This window comes from Geotrypetes seraphini, chromosome 15 (assembly GCF_902459505.1).
Source record: "Geotrypetes seraphini chromosome 15, aGeoSer1.1, whole genome shotgun sequence".
In the NCBI taxonomy this organism is placed as follows: domain Eukaryota; kingdom Metazoa; phylum Chordata; class Amphibia; order Gymnophiona; family Dermophiidae; genus Geotrypetes; species Geotrypetes seraphini.
The window spans coordinates 23765550-23783393 of record NC_047098.1 but is presented as its reverse complement, the minus strand read 5'-3'; the positions used below and the strand labels follow the sequence as shown (position 1 = coordinate 23783393).

Here is a 17844-nt window from a genome sequence, read left to right as displayed (position 1 = left end):
GAGGAGAAAAGCCACAGATGAAGGCTGCATTTAACTTTTCCAATGTCTGCACTCACCTTGGTTCTCTTTCTCTTAAAGCTCTTGAAGAGTCAGTGCCAGGTGCAACCGGCCACAGCTTTCTCGGCTGTTCCTGGTCCCCACCTTCCGCTGCAGAAAAAATTCTCCCACCCACAGCTCAGCATCCACCAGCAGACTGAAGGAGCCACAACGAAACAGCACTACCAGGATCTGAACCCCTCTGGACAGTTCCAGCCTGGCCCGCCTGACAAAGACTTCTGCCGTGGAAATGTACGGTGAAGTGCCAGTGCAGAGTGCACACGTGATACTTGCATGTATGACTGAATACCTGTGGGCACTCAAATGTTTTACTGCATAAGAATGTGCTTTTTTAATGTGTATGAACCATGAAACAGTTCTCTCTTCCCCTTAAGCAGTGCTTCTCATCACACCTTTCCATTCAGGTTGTCAGGATTACCGCAACAAATATGCATGAGACAGACTTGTGATGAATCTCTGCTATATGCAGATTTATCTCATGCATATTCATTGTGATAATCCTGACAATCTGACTGGCAAGTTGTGCCTTCAGGAGAGTGTTGAGAAGCCCTGGCCTTCAGTTTACCTCACCAATGTCCCACAATACACACAAAGTTTTTGAAAGGTTATGAGTAATGGAGCTCTTCTTGTCTTCCAGGCATCCTGTTTAAGGAGAGATGGCCCAGGACCTCCTAAGAATTTGCCAGGTGAGAGCTTGGAAGAAAAATGGGTAGGTGGAAGGAAGGGAGATCTCAAGAAAGCCGTGTTAAACATTAATCTAATCTAATTCTTAGTCTTATATGCCCGAATCGTCTCCTAAAAATAGGAGCTCGATTTGGTTTACATAACTAGATCACAAAGAAAAATCTCCTGGTTTTGAAAGAATGAACATTTGATATAAATTTTCCTGCTCAAGTCTCCTCAGAACACTTAGCTGCGATACTAAGATTCACATTCTTGGAACGCAGCGGTGTTTTGAGAGGGTGGGCAAGGAACGCTGACATGAGAGAGGTTTTATGAAACGTTGCTTCGAGTTTCAGATTTATTCAAAAATTGATATATTGCCCATTAAGGCCAGCTCAAGGAATTATGGCACTCTAAGCCGACTTGCTTCATCGCTCCCCACCCAGCATTGCTTTTATCCCCAGTGCCCCCACCTCCATGGGTCCAGCATTTCTCCATTTCTTCCTTGCTCGCTCAATCCAGTGTCTCTCCCCACCCCTCTTCTATCAAGGTCCTGTACACTTTGTTTAGTTGTCGGCAAAAGCAGCATGAACAGGCAGCTTTCAGTCCACCCCTACATCTTCCATTTGCCCCGTCTTGCCTCCTCTGTTGCAATTTCCTGTGGGCGGGATGTGGCAGAGAGGGGAGACATGGGGCAGAGCAAAAGCTGCCTCCTATTCATGTTGTCGCTGTTAGCAGCCAAGGTAAAATGTACAGGACTACGGTGGAAAAGGGAGGGAGAGAAGGCTTAACCTTTAGACCAGGTGAGGCACTGGTACTGATGTTAGACCAGGGGTAGGGAACTCCGGTCCTCGAGAGCCGTATTCCAGTCGGTTTTCAGGATTTCCCCAATGAATATGCATGAGATTTATTTGCATGCACTGCTTTCAATGCATATTCATTGGGGAAATCCTGAAAACCCGACTGGAATACGGCTCTCGAGGACCGGAGTTCCCTACCCTTGGTCTAACATGAAAAAGTGCCCAAATTGATATCCCCTCTCTCCTTGTTCCCTTCAAGGCTGTCTAGCTGGGCATGCCCCCCTCCACTTGTCCCTGCAAATAAGTATGGCTGAAAGCAGGAAGGAGCAGCCCAGCTGGAAGGAGGACTGTTGAGTGAGGTAACTGGGATCCCCGGCTGACACGGAAGGCTTCCCTCTGATGTCAGTTCTGGGAGGGAAGCCTTCTGGGTCAGCTTCGGCAAAGGGGGACATGCAGCTGGAGGGCTGGAAGGAGGCCTGTTTATAAATGGGATCCCCGGCGGTGGCAGCGGTGAACACATTAGGTGCGGGGGTGTGGAACTGTTCAACCCATGATAGGGAGGAAGGGTGGCTGCTGGACTCCTGAGGGGGGGGGGAGGCTGCTGACTCAGAGGGGTGGGAAGGGAGGCAACTTATGGCAGACTCTTTACTGCAGGGACAAGGCCATTTACTGCTCCATGGGTTGGTGAATGGCCTTGTCCCCGTACCCATAAAAAAGAAAAATTTCCCCACTGGTTTTCTTGTAAGCTGAATGTGCTGGGAGGCCTCGGCCAATTCAGGTTTTGATTTTGATTTCTGAAACTATACCATAATTATAAAAACTATGTGATAACTGTTGAAAACAAAAATAAATAACAAATAAATGAAGTTGAACAATTCTGAAATAATTTTAGTGTCCTGAGAACATGTTAATATGTTATATTAACCTGGGACTAACATAAGAATAGCCTTAGTGAGTCAGACTAATGGTCCATCAAGGCCAGTATCCCGTTCTCACGGTGGCCAATCCAGGTCACTAGTACCTGGACAAAACCCAAGGAGTAGCAGTATTCCATGCTACCGATCCAAGGCAAGCAGTGGCTTCCCCAATGTCTTTCTCAATAACAGACTATGGATTTTTCCTCCAGGAACTTGTCCAAACCTTTCTTAAAACCAGCTATGTTATCCGCTCTTACCACATCCTCTAGCAACACGTTCCAGAGCTTAACTATTCTCTGAGTGAAAAAATAAAAGTATTTCCCTATAACTTCATTGAGTGTCACCTAGTCTTTGTAATTTTTGACGGAGTGAAAAATCGATCCACTTGTACCCGTTCTACTCCACTCAGGATTTTGTAGACTTCAATCCTGAGTGGAGTAGAACAGGTACATCCACTGTGATTTTAACTAACAGGTAATACTGGACTTTGCAAACAAACTGCAGGAAGTAAATTATTCTTTCTCTCTCTTCTTAGGTTTTGCAATTGAGAGCACCTTGGGTCCCCCTTACAACGCAAACCTGTGTCTGGATTCATCAGAGCATGACTATGCAGAACTGCAAAGCTTCCAGAGCGACTTCAGTTATGACAACATCTGGGACAATGACTTGAAGGGGACAGAAATCTCGTATTTTTCACCCACCCATCACGGGCGCTTTTGTTACCCGGGAGGACAGGAAAACAAAGCCACTCATAACAAGTGGTTATAGAAACCCCCACTGCTTGGCACGCTTCTGGTACTCTTGTACGGTGGCTATGAAGATTTCAGCCATTTGAGTCAGCTACATGATGGCTGCATAGGTTCATACTATGGATTTGCAGTGTTTCTTTTGGGAATTTTGGGCCTGAAATTGTAATAGTAAAATGAGGTGTGCCCAAATCAGAGTTGGGAGCAGACAATGCCCCCTAAAGCTTTGCTGAGCACAATGCAGGAAGTCTGGGGGGACCTCGCTGATCTTTAGCTGTTACAGTACAAGAGACAGAGAGGTTTCAATGCTGTAAACTCTGAAAGACAGTAAACAAATGGAATCAAACCAGGACATCCAGAACTGGGCAGAATGCAGTGTGCATATAACTTCATTGCCGAAAGGATTAGAGAAGGAAGGGAGGAGCTCTAGAGACAGTACCAGTGGCAAGTACAAGAAGAGAATCTCAACGGAGTGCTCCATTCTATTCCAGCGCTAGCACCACAGCTCCCCCTCTCCCTGGCACAAAGTAGTGCAACTCTTCATAAACTCAATCTTGCCCAGACAGGCAGCAGAGAAAGAGGGTCCTCCGCTGGAATGAAGGTCCCCTTCTAAAGACACAGAGCAGCCTTGCAGGCCAGGAGTGTACCTGCATCCCTCTGCTATACCGCTTTTGGACATCCCCTGCTATTCCAGAACTGAGACCCTCACACGCAGTGTGCCAATGTACCTCCCACCTGCTCAGCAGCTCCCAGCACCAGAATACTTCCTCTACAGGGAACTGCAAGAAGTGCTGACACATTAAATATTACAGTCACGAAAAAGTGTTGGTCATGTGGCTATAGAGACTGGGCCTCATCTACTCGGCCTAAGTCTTGTTATTCCTGTCCCAGTCCTAGCAGCTGCTGGACTTTATAGCAATAGACTTTTTTCCCTAGCAATCACGAAACCTGTTCCGTTTTTACTTGAACTCTCTGGAGGAGGATTGGAACGTTTACAGAGGGTAGAATCTACTTTTTAAAATTATAATTTAAGCTGTATATCTTGTTAAATGACAAACTTTTATTTAATTTTGTATCTTTGAGGTTAGTTAATATTTTGGGCTATTAAGCAGCTGACAGAAGCCTGAGCTTCGTTTTTCATATCTAGTTTAGTAAGATAACATTTTAGATATTTAATATTAATGAGGAATATTTATTAAGAATGTTTTTGCACTGAATGCTGAGTGGTTGAGGTTTGCTGAATTTTGCTATTTGAAAGTAACTGATGGATGTTTAAACAGGTGGGAGCAATCAGGTTAGGCCAAGCAGAGAGACTTCATTAACCACTGGCCATGATCGAGCCCTGTTCAGACCCAGGCCTTCATCGGTTGAAGGAGACAACATTTCAGTGATTATAGGCACACTGGTAATTCTGAAGCACTCATTACAGCTTTTCCAAATTCTCTTTTCTCTATATTCTTCTTAGTAAAATCTCCCCGTAACATCTGACTGCCATCAAAGAAATATGCATAGCCTTCAGTGCTTTCCAAATTTTTGCCAAATATTGCCATGCACTTCTGTAACATTCAGATGGCCCAGACTGTAGATTTGCCTTTGTTGGGAAGACTGGATAGACCATGCAGGTCTTTTATCTGCCTTCATTTCTGTGTTACATCATCAGCACTTTCAAAACCTGGGCTGGGGATGACAACATACAGCAGTAAGCCTTGGAAAGCTGTAACGAGTGTTGCAGGGCTTCAGTTTTGGCCTGTGTACTCTGCTTTGCCTCCTTCCTGGCTCTACTCACTCAGGGATACAATTTGCACCTACCCTCGTATGAAACTTCATCACTGACTGAGATGTCTGTCTGTACTCTGCACTGTGATGATGTATGTCAAAATGTTTTACATCTGTGGAATTGTAATAAAAGTATGTCTTTATTCATAAGTTACCTTTCTTTGCTTCCTTGTCCTAATGTACCAACCAAAGCCTCTAAGGAGCTTTTCTTGGATCTGGGGGTAGAAATAAATTGGCTCCCCTCACCCCAAAACACTAATTTCTCTGTGTTCCCTGGTACTTAGGTAGACCCCACAGAGGAAAAAAGTTGCTTCTCCTCAGCACAGAAAACATAACATTGGAAAAGATGATTTCACTCTTCCATGATATAGAGTGGAGGCGTAGCCTCGGTGTAAGAATGGAGCGCTAAGAACCAGAGTTCAAATCCCACTTCTCCCAAGGATGCTTCTTATGACCTTTGACAAGTCATTTTCCCCTCCATTGTCCAAAATCAAACTTAGATTACAAACCCTTGCTGTGGCATGGACCTATCTTCTATACCTGAATTGTAACTCAGTTTGAGCATTGGCTTGGGGAGTTAGAAACATAGAAAAAAGCGGCAGAAAAGGGCTATAGCCCACCAAGTCTGCCCATTCCAAGTATCCCTCCTCCTGAATTTACTCCCTTAAAGATCCCACAAGAGTATCCCATTTTTTCTTAAAATCCGTCACGCTGCTGGCCTTTATCACCTGGAGTGGGAGTCTGTTCCAATGATCCACCACTCTTTCGGTGAAGAAGTACTTCCTGGAGTCGCCATGAAACTTCCCTCCCCTGATCTTCAGCGGATGCCCTCTGGTGGTCGAGGGTCCCATGAGCCAGAAGATATCATCTTCTGACTCGATGCGTCCTGTGATGTATTTATACGTTTCAATCATATCTCCCCGTTCTCTTCTTTCCTCGAGTGAGTAAAGTCGCAATTTCTTTAGTCTTTCTTCATACGTGAGATCCTTGAGCCCCATGACCATCCTGGTGGCTGTTCGCTGAACCGACTCGATCCTCAGCACGTCCTTTCGGTAGTGTGGTCTCCAAAACTGAACACAGTACTCCAACTGTGGCCTCACCATGGCTCTGTACAACGGCATCATAACTTCAGATCTCCTGCTGACGAAACTTCTGCAGATACACCCCAACATTTGTCTTGCCCTTGAGGAAGCCTTCTCCACTTGATTGGCAACCTTCATGATCACCCCTAAGTCGCGTTCCGCCGTGGTCCTAACCAAGGTCTCACCATTTAGTTAGTACATAAGTTCTACGCGGGTTTCTCTTGCCCAAGTGCATTATCTTGCATTTTTTAGCATTGAAGCCTAGCTGCCAAGTATTTGAGCAGAGTTGAGCAGTTAAATCCAGAAATACAAATCAGAAATCCAAGCCCACTGACATGCACATGGCAAAAAAACTTCATGATTCAATCCCTGAAATCCAGAAAGATCTCGGAAACAGAGATGCTACCATTACACTTGGAAGATGCAAAGAAGTTAGACCATGTTACTCCCCTCCTTTATAAAGCTCGTTGGTTGCCGGTAGAACATAGAATCATATACAAAATTCTTTTACTAACCTTTAAAACTAGACAAAATAGTCAACCAGAATTTATCAATAACCTTCTTATTCCCTATAGTTCTTCTAAGATTTTAAGATCTTCTAAAAATCTTTTATCTGTTCCATCTCTGAAGTTTATCAACACAATGAGGTCTACCATTTTCTCTGTCAGCGCTCCATCTTTTTTGGAATAATATTCCGGTCCACTTATGGGAAGAATCAACTCTTTACCACTTTAAGACGAATTTAAAAACATTTCTTTTTCTTGATGCTTTCAAGACCTAAATGCCCTTTTTAAGGCTACATAGTTTTATTCTACTTTTAGACACCATCCCTTTTGTTTTTTCCCTATATGTTCTCTCTTTTTACTTGATAAATTGTAGTTCTACCCTTCTTCCCTTTTTTGTTTCTGTTTGTTTTTAATTGTTTTTAATAATGATTATTGTTTTAAAGGATGTATTGTTATTCCATATATGTTTTTAAGACAATGTTCACCGCCTAGAAGGCCGATTGGGCAGTATATAAGAACATAAGAAGTTGCCCCCGCTGAGTCAGACCAGAGGTCCATCTTGCTCAGCGGTCCGCTCCCGCGGCGGCCCATCAGGCCTAGTGCCTGAACAATGGTCCCTGATTAATTTTGTAACCTACCTCTAATCCCATCCCTATAATCTACCTTTACTCTTATCTGTACCCCTCAATCCCTTTGTCTTCCAAGTACCTATCCAAAGCTTCTTTGAACCCCTGTAGCGTGCTCCTGTTTATCACATCCTCTGGTAGCGCGTTCCATGTATCCACCACCCTCTGTGTGAAAAAGAACTTCCTGGCATTTGTTCTAAATAAACTCGAAACTTGAATCCATTGTGGGCATGAGAAATAACTACTATGACTTGATTTTCACAGTATCCGTATAAGTTTTGATGAGAGGAATTTTCTTACTCTATTTCTTCCGAGTAATGAAGGCTGCACTCTCACAGACTGCAGCTCATGTTACACTTCCACCAAAAAGAGACCATAGGAATTATGTTCCCCATGACATAAGCATAAAAATAGAAGTAAAGTAAGGATGGTAAAATGCTTCCACTTGGGATTCAAAACAGCACAAGCGTTTATTGATAAATCTCAACCAGTCTCATATAAGTCCACTTGACATTGTCTTACACAAGTCCATATGACTCAACAAGGCCAGTGTTTCAACACCCAAACAGGTGTCGTCTTCAGGAGTCAAAATAAAGATTTTTAATGCCAAACTAGATATATAGTATCCACCGGTTTTCATTACAGCTTGAGACGCTGCGACTTTGAACTGCTCACCTTACAATTTCCACTCTGGAAAAACAATCCATGTTGGGAACCAGTATGGCAATTCTCATGTTCTTAAAGTGTGTGTGAGCTTTGCTGCTACTGACAGGGAAAGGGTATGGAGCCTGGAAGACCTGAAAACTGTTCTCCTCCTCACACCCAGCAGTTCTTTTTAATCCAGCTGAAAGTACATGTGTTCTGGAAGCCTTACATCCTTTAAGCCAGGCAGAGGAGAAACATTTTCAGCCCACTCCATGCTCAGAAAGTGCAGGAGGTATGAAAATGAGAAGAAACCGCATGGGTCAGTGCTCTTTATCTGCCATCCTTTTTCTCCTAAGATTGGCTGTCAATTTTCTGAAAGCCACTGAGGAGTCTGGGCCACGGCATCTCAGCAAGTCTGAGGGGCAGTGTTTGTGATGTCTCTGTTACTAACCGTGAACTGTTTGGGCTGTTATGTTTCTTCAGTGCAGGGATACCAAACACTTAATGGCTTTTTGTTACAGGCATGCACAACTGTAGTGAAATGTATTCCAAGAACCTTTACAACAGGAAACATAAAGCCAACTGTTCCCCCCACCCCCATCTGATCAGATGTGGGCGCACCTGTCAGACACATGGCTTGTGCTGACAGCAGCACAGCAAATGCCTAGCAATCTTCTCTTGGTTTTGAGACATGGGGAAAGAAAAACCTAATGAAACGGTAAAGGTCACCGTGAGAGCTTGTAATGAAAAATCAGCACATTTGGCTTGCTTCTCCTTAGCAGCAACAGGGCCAGAGGAAAGAAGGAGAAGATGGAGGCTGTGGATAACTTGTTCCCTAGTTCTAGGAACATGAAAGCAGATAAAGGCCACCTGTCTGCTCATCCACAGTGTTCACTATCTCCTCCTCTCCCTAAGAGATCCCATGTGCCTGTCCCACACTGTCTTGAACTCAAACACAGTCTTTGTTTCCACCGCCTCTACTGGGAGACTATTCCACGGTGTCAGGTCAAAAGCGCGCCAGGACAAAGGTGCGCGGAGACAACTGAGCGCAACGCGGAAGCGTGCGCTGAAGAAAATGACTGTTTTAAAGGGCTCCGACGGGGGTGTGGGGGGGAGAACCACCACCCACTTTATTTTATACAGATCGCGCCGCGTTGTGGGGGCGTTGTGGGAGGTTTGGGGGGGTTGTAACCCCCCACATTTTACTGAAAACTTCACTTTTTCCCTAAAAAACAGGGAAACGGTTAAGTTTCCAGTATAATGAGGGCGGTTACAACCCCCCAAGCCCCCCACAACGCCGCCGCGATCTGTATTAAGTAAAGTGGGGGGGGGGTTTCCCCAACAAAACCCCCCGTCGGAGCCCCTAAAAACACTCTTTTTCTTCGGCGCGCGCTTCCATCTTGCGCTCAGTTGTCGGCGCGCGCCTTTGTCTTCGGCGGTTTTGTCTATGAACCCTATTCCACGCATGTACCACCCTTTCTGTAAAAATGTATTTCCTTAGATTACTCCTGATCCTATCACCTCTTAATTCATCCTATACCCTCTCATTCCAGAGCTTCTTTTCAAATGAAAATGATGTGCCTCATATGCCACGTAGGCACTTAAGCGTCTCTGTCATATCTCTCCTCTCTCATCTTTCCTCCAAAGAATACTGTACATTAGGTCTTTTCCCATACGTCTTATGATGAAGACCACTGACCATTTCAGTATACTTCCTCTGGACTGACTTCATCCTGTTCATTATATCTTTTTGAAGGTGCAGTCTCCAGAATTGTATACCATATTCTAAATGAGGTTTCACCAGAGTCTTATACAGGGGCATCAATACCTCCTTTTTCCTACTGGTCCTACCTCTCCCTATGCACCCTAGCATCCTTCTAGCTTTCGCCCTTCACTATCGCCTTTTCAACCTGCTTGGCCACCTTAATCTCATCACATACTATCACACCCAAGTTCCGCTCCTCTTTTATGTAGAAATTTCTTCACCCCCTAAACTGTACCGTTTCCTTGGGGTTTGAAGCCCAAATGCATGACCTTGCATTTCTTAGCATTAAATCTTAGCTGCCAAATTTCAGACCATTCTTCAAGCTTGGCTAGGTTCTTCATCATGTTATTTGCACCATTTAAGGGTTTTGAAACAAGTTTTATGTCGTAGGGAGCACCTCTGGCATAAATATCCAGATGCTTTTTCTACGCAAGCATATTAAGCTCAATTAGAAACATACAAAGATGCTACATTGACATAAAAAAGGAATATTTTGATTTAAAATAATCGGTGCAGTAGCGTTCTCTTCTAAAGAATTATTTAGGGGTGTCATAAAATTAACTGTAGTACGTCTTATCTCAGAATATCAGCTCGTTTACTAGTCAGGATTTCATGTTCTGCTAAAATTCAAAGCACCTTACATGAATCTCGTGATGTTCCCTTGCCTTCAGTGTCTTGACCTACACTCATACCAAACAGCTTGAGATGATAGTTCAGAGTCTCAATAGGACGTCTTGTGAGCTTGATCCTTGTCTGATTGGTGTCTATTTATTAAAGAGGCTCTCACTCCTTCCATATTGTGTATTGTTAATAACTCCCTGAATGAGGGATTTATGCCCCCTGTTTTAAAGTATATTCTCAAACACAATAGGACGTAATCCCACTGTTAACAGTACTTCTTTCAAAAATTGTTTTTATCATAACTTCTTTGGGTCCTCAGAGGGCCACCACACACTCAAATCATTTCATTGTGTGGGGCTTTATGCTCCCATTCGTCATTGGGCCCATTCTTCTTATTTAAACTTTTTAAGGTAGTGTTGAATATAAATATAAATACTAAAGTACTTAGCTTTAGGTTAAACGTTATTCGGGGGGGGTAGAAATATCCGCCAACATGTTTCGCCCTTACAACTCGGGGCTTTATCAAGACTCCCTCACCCTAAATGGATAAAGAAAGACAAGCCTAAGTGTCATATGAACCCTAAAGCCTATAATCAGTTAAATATAAATTCAAACTCTTACCGTTCGTTGTATTTAGTAATCAGTTTACTGCCACCATCACGTCGCTAGCGTAATGGCGGACTTATTCAATATCAGCTGATTTATACGTGAGCCAGACGTCAGCGTCTCAACCGTAAAGACGTTGAGGGCTGACGTCATACTCAGGTCAATCTAATCGATTATATCTATAGAATATAAACTAGTGGATGATGAACAGAACCCCCAGGGGCACTCATCATAATAGGGAAGCCCATTCCAACTCGTTATTAAGACCCCTTGGTGCTACTGTATTTAGGCGGTAAATCCATCGTTGTTCAATATGGTTCAGCCTTCCTTCCCAATCGCCTTCTAAATCAGTCTCAGGTATATGGTCTATGATCCTCCATTTAATGTGCTCAATATCATGTCCTTTATCCAGCCAATGTTGGACTATGGGGGCTTGCTATGGGAGGGTACAGAGACAAGCCTATTAGACTTCTTTGCTTGGATTAACACAATAAACCCAAATTTACAGTTTGTTCCACACCATAGTTCTGATAAGATCGAATTTTTGGATATATCAATAAGCAGGCAACATCTTAAATTTGAAACCACCTTATATAGAAAGGAGGTGGCGCGTAACACGCTACTGCATTTTGACAGCTATCATCCTTTTCATCTCAAGTTCAGTCTCCCCATTAGCCAATACCTAAGAGCTAGGAGAGTCTGCTCCACAATGTTGGAATTTAAAAAGGCAGCTAAAGATTTAGAGGGGAGGTTCCTTGAGCGGGGGTATCCCAAAAGATCAGTCAAACAGGCCTATTGTAGGGCCCGTTATGCACAAAGGGAATTGCTCCTCATGGATATTCCCAAGATACAGGAAGAGGGACGGATTGTTTGTGTCCTCCCCTATTCAAAAGCGTCAGGGGTATTGATTTCGTACATTAAACAATACTGGCATATATTAAATCTCCATCAATGTTTTACGGAACTCCCCTTGTTTGCATATCGCAGAGGTAAAACCATAGGTCAGGCTTTGCGTAAATTTGATAACCATTATGATAATAAAATAGAGTATAAACATGCTAGTTGCCATCAATGTCAATGGTGCGAATCCACGTTTGAAGGGCCTCAATGGAAAGACCCCCAATTAAGCAATATAATAAAATCTAAGTCTGACACCACTTGCAAAACTAAGAGGGTTATATACGTAATCGTGTGCCCATGTAACTTAGTATACGTGGGGCGCACTAAAAGAGCCATTAACATGCGGTTAAACGAGCATAAATCTCGTATTAACACTGGTACGATGCAAGCCCCCATAGTCCAACATTGGCTGGATAAAGGACATGATATTGAGCACATTAAATGGAGGATCATAGACCATATACCTGAGACTGATTTAGAAGGCGATTGGGAAGGAAGGCTGAACCATATTGAACAACGATGGATTTACCGCCTAAATACAGTAGCACCAAGGGGTCTTAATAACGAGTTGGAATGGGCTTCCCTATTATGATGAGTGCCCCTGGGGGTTCTGTTCATCATCCACTAGTTTATATTCTATAGATATAATCGATTAGATTGACCTGAGTATGACGTCAGCCCTCAACGTCTTTACGGTTGAGACGCTGACGTCTGGCTCACGTATAAATCAGCTGATATTGAATAAGTCCGCCATTACGCTAGCGACGTGATGGTGGCAGTAAACTGATTACTAAATACAACGAACGGTAAGAGTTTGAATTTATATTTAACTGATTATAGGCTTTAGGGTTCATATGACACTTAGGCTTGTCTTTCTTTATCCATTTAGGGTGAGGGAGTCTTGATAAAGCCCCGAGTTGTAAGGGCGAAACATGTTGGCGGATATTTCTACCCCCCCCGAATAACGTTTAACCTAAAGCTAAGTACTTTAGTATTTATATTTATATTCAACACTACCTTAAAAAGTTTAAATAAGAAGAATGGGCCCAATGACGAATGGGAGCATAAAGCCCCACACAATGAAATGATTTGAGTGTGTGGTGGCCCTCTGAGGACCCAAAGAAGTTATGATAAAAACAATTTTTGAAAGAAGTACTGTTAACAGTGGGATTACGTCCTATTGTGTTTGAGAATATACAAGACTACCCTTCTTTCACACTTCATATTTATTATTGACGTGCCTAGTGATTCATCCCTGTTTTAAAGTGTCATCAAAATCTTGATGTGATTTCAAGTTATCACCCAATTTCTTCCTTGGGGGTTTCTTGCAAAAAGCATAGTAAAGTCTGCTCTTGATCAGTTGCATGGAGGGCAGGGGTGAGAAATATGCTGGTGGGAGGGGACAGGGATGAGAGAGATGCCGGCTAGGGGGAAAGGGGAGAGAGAGGTGCTGGCTGGGGGGGGGAGAGGGACAGGTGAGAAAGATGTTGGCTAGGGCAGGGGTGAGAAATATGCTGGCTGGGGGGGCAGGGGTGAGAGAGGTGTTGGCTAGGGGGGGGGCAGAGATGAGAAAGATGCTGGCTAGGCTAGGGCAGGGGTGAGAAATATGCTGGCTGGAAGAGACAGAGTGCTGGGGAGACAGAGGTGAGTGAGATGCTGGCTGGGGGGGGTGCAGGGGTGAGAGAGACGCTTGCTTGGGGGGGGGGGACAGGGATATGAGATGTTGGCTCAGGAAGGATAGGGAGAAGACAGAATGCTGGTTAGGGCCGAATGGGGAGAAAGATGCTGGCTCGGGGGCTCGGAGGGGGGAATGGGACCTGGTGAGAGATATCTGGAGAGAGAGATGCTTGCTCAGGGATAGGGGGAGATAGTGTGAGATGCTGTCTAGGGGTGAGAGATTCTGGCTTGGGAGAGGATAGGGGACAGGGAGAAAGAGGCTGGCTCGGGGTGGAAGATCCTGCACATCAATAGGCACAGAGACATAGAGAACAGATATTGAGAAGAATGCTTGATCAGGAGAGAGCATTGAGACAGGGACATAGAAGGACTTCTAGACACACTGGACATTGCTTGAAAAGGGGTGATTCTGACAGAGGGATGATGGATGCAAGGGAATGGAGAGAGACACAGAGGGGAGAAGCTCAGGATAGAGACAGGGGGAACAGATGCTGGACAGGACAGACAAGGGCAAAGTGTAAAATGGACAGGTGAGCCTGGGAAGACAATTACAACCCCCCCCCCCCCAAAAAAAAAAAAAACCCCAAAAAAACCCCCAAACACCCCAAAGAAAAGCAGAAAAGGGACTCTGGGACTTAAGTGAATGGAAAAATAAACTTTTCAGACAGAAAAAAGTGTTTTATTCTGAATTTATTGAAATATGTCAGTTTTCAGAAATGGCTATACAAACCAACCAACCAAACATCATTTACATGGGCTTTTACAATGGCGTGCTGCTGGAAGAAAGTCACTAAGCCAGAAAAACTCAAAGGCTCTTTTTGTTTTCTATAATTTAAAGAACATACTGAATTGTACTGAAATTCTGGATAATAATTAGCAAAAGCATTGTTGTTGTCAAATAAACTTGCAGAATTTTGTTGAATTTGCAAATGTTGTGCTCAGAATTTGGCTTTTTTTTGCGCAAAATTTTGAATTTCTTGTGCAGAATTCTGTAGGAGTAGTAATTATATGTTGTACTGTGTATATTTTCTTGTACCCCCCCCCCCCGTAGAACTATTGAATTTAGTGGGCTATGAATTTTTTAAAATAAATAAATAAAAGAGAGTACATTAAGTTTTAAAAGGGATCCTATAGATATTTGGGAGAATGTGCTCTGATTTTAATAGAGGTGTGACATGATCAAACTTTGAACGATTATACAGTAAACAAATTTCAGTATTCTGAATAAGTTGAAGTCTGTGAAGCTGGTAGCATGGAAGACTTTAGGATAGAGTTGCAGTAGTCCAGTTTTGAAGCAAATAGAGAGTATAAGAGGATACAAAGGCTGTCACGAGTTAAGATCAAGTGAACAAAACACAGTTGGCAAAGAACGAGAAAAGAAGAGGAAATTACCTTAGAAATAAGAGAATGGAATAATGATGTATTATCTATAGTCACCCCTAGGTTTTTTGTTGACATACAGTATGAAAGGGCACTTCCCTTCATGGTAAAACATGGTGGGTTTAAAGGAGAAAAAAATCATTATACTGTTTTTTGTGAATTTATTTTTAACTTATTTGTCACTAACCAGTCAGCTAGTTGATCAAGTTTTTCTGTAATTGAAGAATAACTGTAATAATAATAATAATAATAATAATTTATTTTCTTATATATCACCCAGAAAGTTGTGAATTGAAGGGAGAAGTTGAATATCATCAGTGTAAATAAAGAAAGTAAAACCAAGTGACTGAAGTATGAGGTTGACAGGAGCAAGAAAATTATTTACAAGAATTGAACCCGGCAACGACCCTTGAGGAACCCCAAAAAGTAGTGGTTTAGACGGTGAGAATGATTCTGTGCTCAGTACAGAATAAGACCGACATGTCAAGTAAGAGTGAAACCATTTTAGAGCTTGATTAGTTATGTGTATGTCAGGTCAGAGTGTCAGGGGAGTGCCTTTTTTGAAGTGGCACCAATAGGCAGTCTTAAAATAGTTGGTAGAAGATCCTTGCCCCCCTCACTCCATAACAAGTTGCCTAAATCTAAGTGCCTTTGTGTGGTTAAATTTATAGAATACTGCTATTCCTGTAGATAAGTATACTCTTATGGGTATAAATGGCAATAGTAGGCCTAACCACTATTCTGTAACTACGAAAGAAATATTTTAGCAGGCAATGGCAAGGGGCATGGGCACATAATAGGTGAAGTGAACACTTACATGGGCTTCTTATAGAAACTCCTTTATATGGTAGTTAGACCTGCCCAGTGCATCCCAGGATATACCTGGCAAAACAGGGCATTACCATTTGAAGATGGCAGTGCCTAGAGGTGGAAACAAATGGGCATTGCTCCTGTATCTTATGAGGGATAAGATAAGGAGGGATCTGATGGGGGTGGAATTCCACTAGATCACCAGGCCAGTAATGACAAAGGGGGCCAGGCCTGGCTCGGCCTAGCCCAATTTAGCAGGGAGGCTGCAGGGCCAGGTCATGTCGGGTTGGGCCTAGCCATGGGGGCACTAGATCACCAGGATATTTTTGGACTGGATGGAGAGAGGTAAAAGCAAGGGAACCACCAGACCAACAGGGAATTTTGGACTAGTTGGAAGGGGGAGATAAGGGCAGAGGGGGGCCATCATGACCAGACCACCCAGGGATTTCTTCTAGGTTGGGAGAAAGGGGATCAGATTGGGGTGCCGCTGGACACAAATGTTACAGCCCCCACAATCTGGAATTCCCTACCAAATACCCTGAGGGCCGAACAAAACTTACATAAATTAAAAGGCGGACTAAAGTGTTTCCTTTTCAAAGATGCTTTTAAGTAATAACCTCTTTCTTGTAACTCTTACTTTTTCTACACTCTCTCCACTTCCAGCCTCTTTTTTTTTTTTTTTTTTCCAAAGAGGACCTTCTTCTTCACCCTCCTCATGTTCATCCCTTTTTTATGTCTGCCTTTCCTGTAATTATTGTATTTCACCAGAACTTACCTATTGTTTTTCTTTTAAGTCCTTAATTTGTCTTGTAAGTCTCCCCCTTGTTTTAAACATTGTAAAACGCTTAGAATTCGTGATAGACGTTTCAACAAATTTTAATAAAACTTGAAACTTGTTTGCAGCAGGGCGGGAGTATTTATTAAGAATTGTCAGCTTCTACTCATTATGACAGGGGTTGACATACAACAGATAACGAATAATTGGAAAAATTGGGATAAGCTGAATTATAGCTTTTGGTGGAACTCTTTGTGTCATATATTTAAAATGGAAAGGATAATTGCCATGCAGTAGGTCAAATTTTAAGAAATTTCAGGTTATTTGGGAGCCATTAACAAGATATTGTAAAGATTGAAATTACTGCATAGAATAAATATTAATTTTTTCCCTTTTGTTCATACACGTCCAAGGTGGGGTGCGGGGGATATTTTATGATTTCTTTTGCTTATGAATAATTGTTGGGTATAAGGGAGGGGGGATATTTGTTGTGAGTTAGAATTTGATGATATATTAAGTGATGGTAAAGTATAAAATTATTGTATTTTATGTTACACTTATTGTGAGTTTTTAAAATGAATAAAGATTTAAAAAAAAAAAAGAATTGTCAGATCAGGGATTAAGGAGCTTGCGCTTGCGGTAGCATGCTTTTTTCCCCCAATGTTAAGTTTTCTGTCAATGCCTAATGTCAATCACTGCTCATGACATTTGTGCGCTGAGCAGTAGATTTGCTGTGATTTTAGCACGGCATGAATTTACATGCTCGTTATTTTGAGCACAGCTCGGCAATTTTTCAGCGCTAGATTCGCAGTCGAGTTTGCCTCTGCTGCAAATCTTTAAGCATCAGGTCCTTAATGCATCCGAGCATCCTTCTGGCTTTTCCTGTTACTTTAATCACTTTTAGATCATCAGATATGATCACTTCCAGATACCCGTTTTCTTTCTTACAGAGAGATACTTTACACCTCACACTAGGGTTACCATATGGCTCCCAACAAAAGGAGGACGGATTGAAACATCCGGGTTTTACTTCCATTGCTTTCAATGGAAGTAAAACCCAGATGTCTCAATCCATCCTCTTTTATCTGGAGCCATATGGTAATGCTACCTCACACTGTACCACTCCCTGGGAACTTAAAAGCATCACCCTGTGTTTTTTGGCATTAAATTTCCGCTGCCAAAGTCTAGACCATTCCTCAAGCTTTGCTTAAATCTCTTCTCACATTACATTGCATTTCTTATATATTACACAGGCCTAGCCAGCTCAATGTGGTAAACATAGAAGATTTTTGCTGCCTCAAATTTGTTAACCAATTCTGCTGTATCCTCATCAGCTTTTGCATATTCCTCTATTTCACCCTTGAGTCTCAGAGTGAACTTCCTCCTATTACTAATATATCTTAAAAAAAAAAAAAAAAGATTGTCCCTCTTTACCTGTGTTGGCTCTTCATTTTCCATTTGCATCTTTACTTTCCTGACTAGAAACATAGAA

The 17844-nt window shown here is 42.7% G+C and overlaps 1 protein-coding gene across 1 annotated transcript in view; it reads left to right on the top strand.

Moving 5' to 3' along the window:
* Positions 1 to 5109, top strand: part of PLEKHN1 (pleckstrin homology domain containing N1) — a 63294-nt gene extending 58185 nt beyond the window's left edge. The window contains exons 14-16 of the mRNA XM_033922969.1: positions 79 to 288; positions 695 to 743; positions 2973 to 5109. Coding sequence (XP_033778860.1) covers positions 79 to 288; positions 695 to 743; positions 2973 to 3205 — 492 coding nt within the window. The 3' untranslated portion in view covers positions 3206 to 5109. The remainder of the gene's footprint in view (positions 1 to 78; positions 289 to 694; positions 744 to 2972) is intronic.
* The last annotated feature ends 12735 nt before the right edge of the window (positions 5110 to 17844 follow it).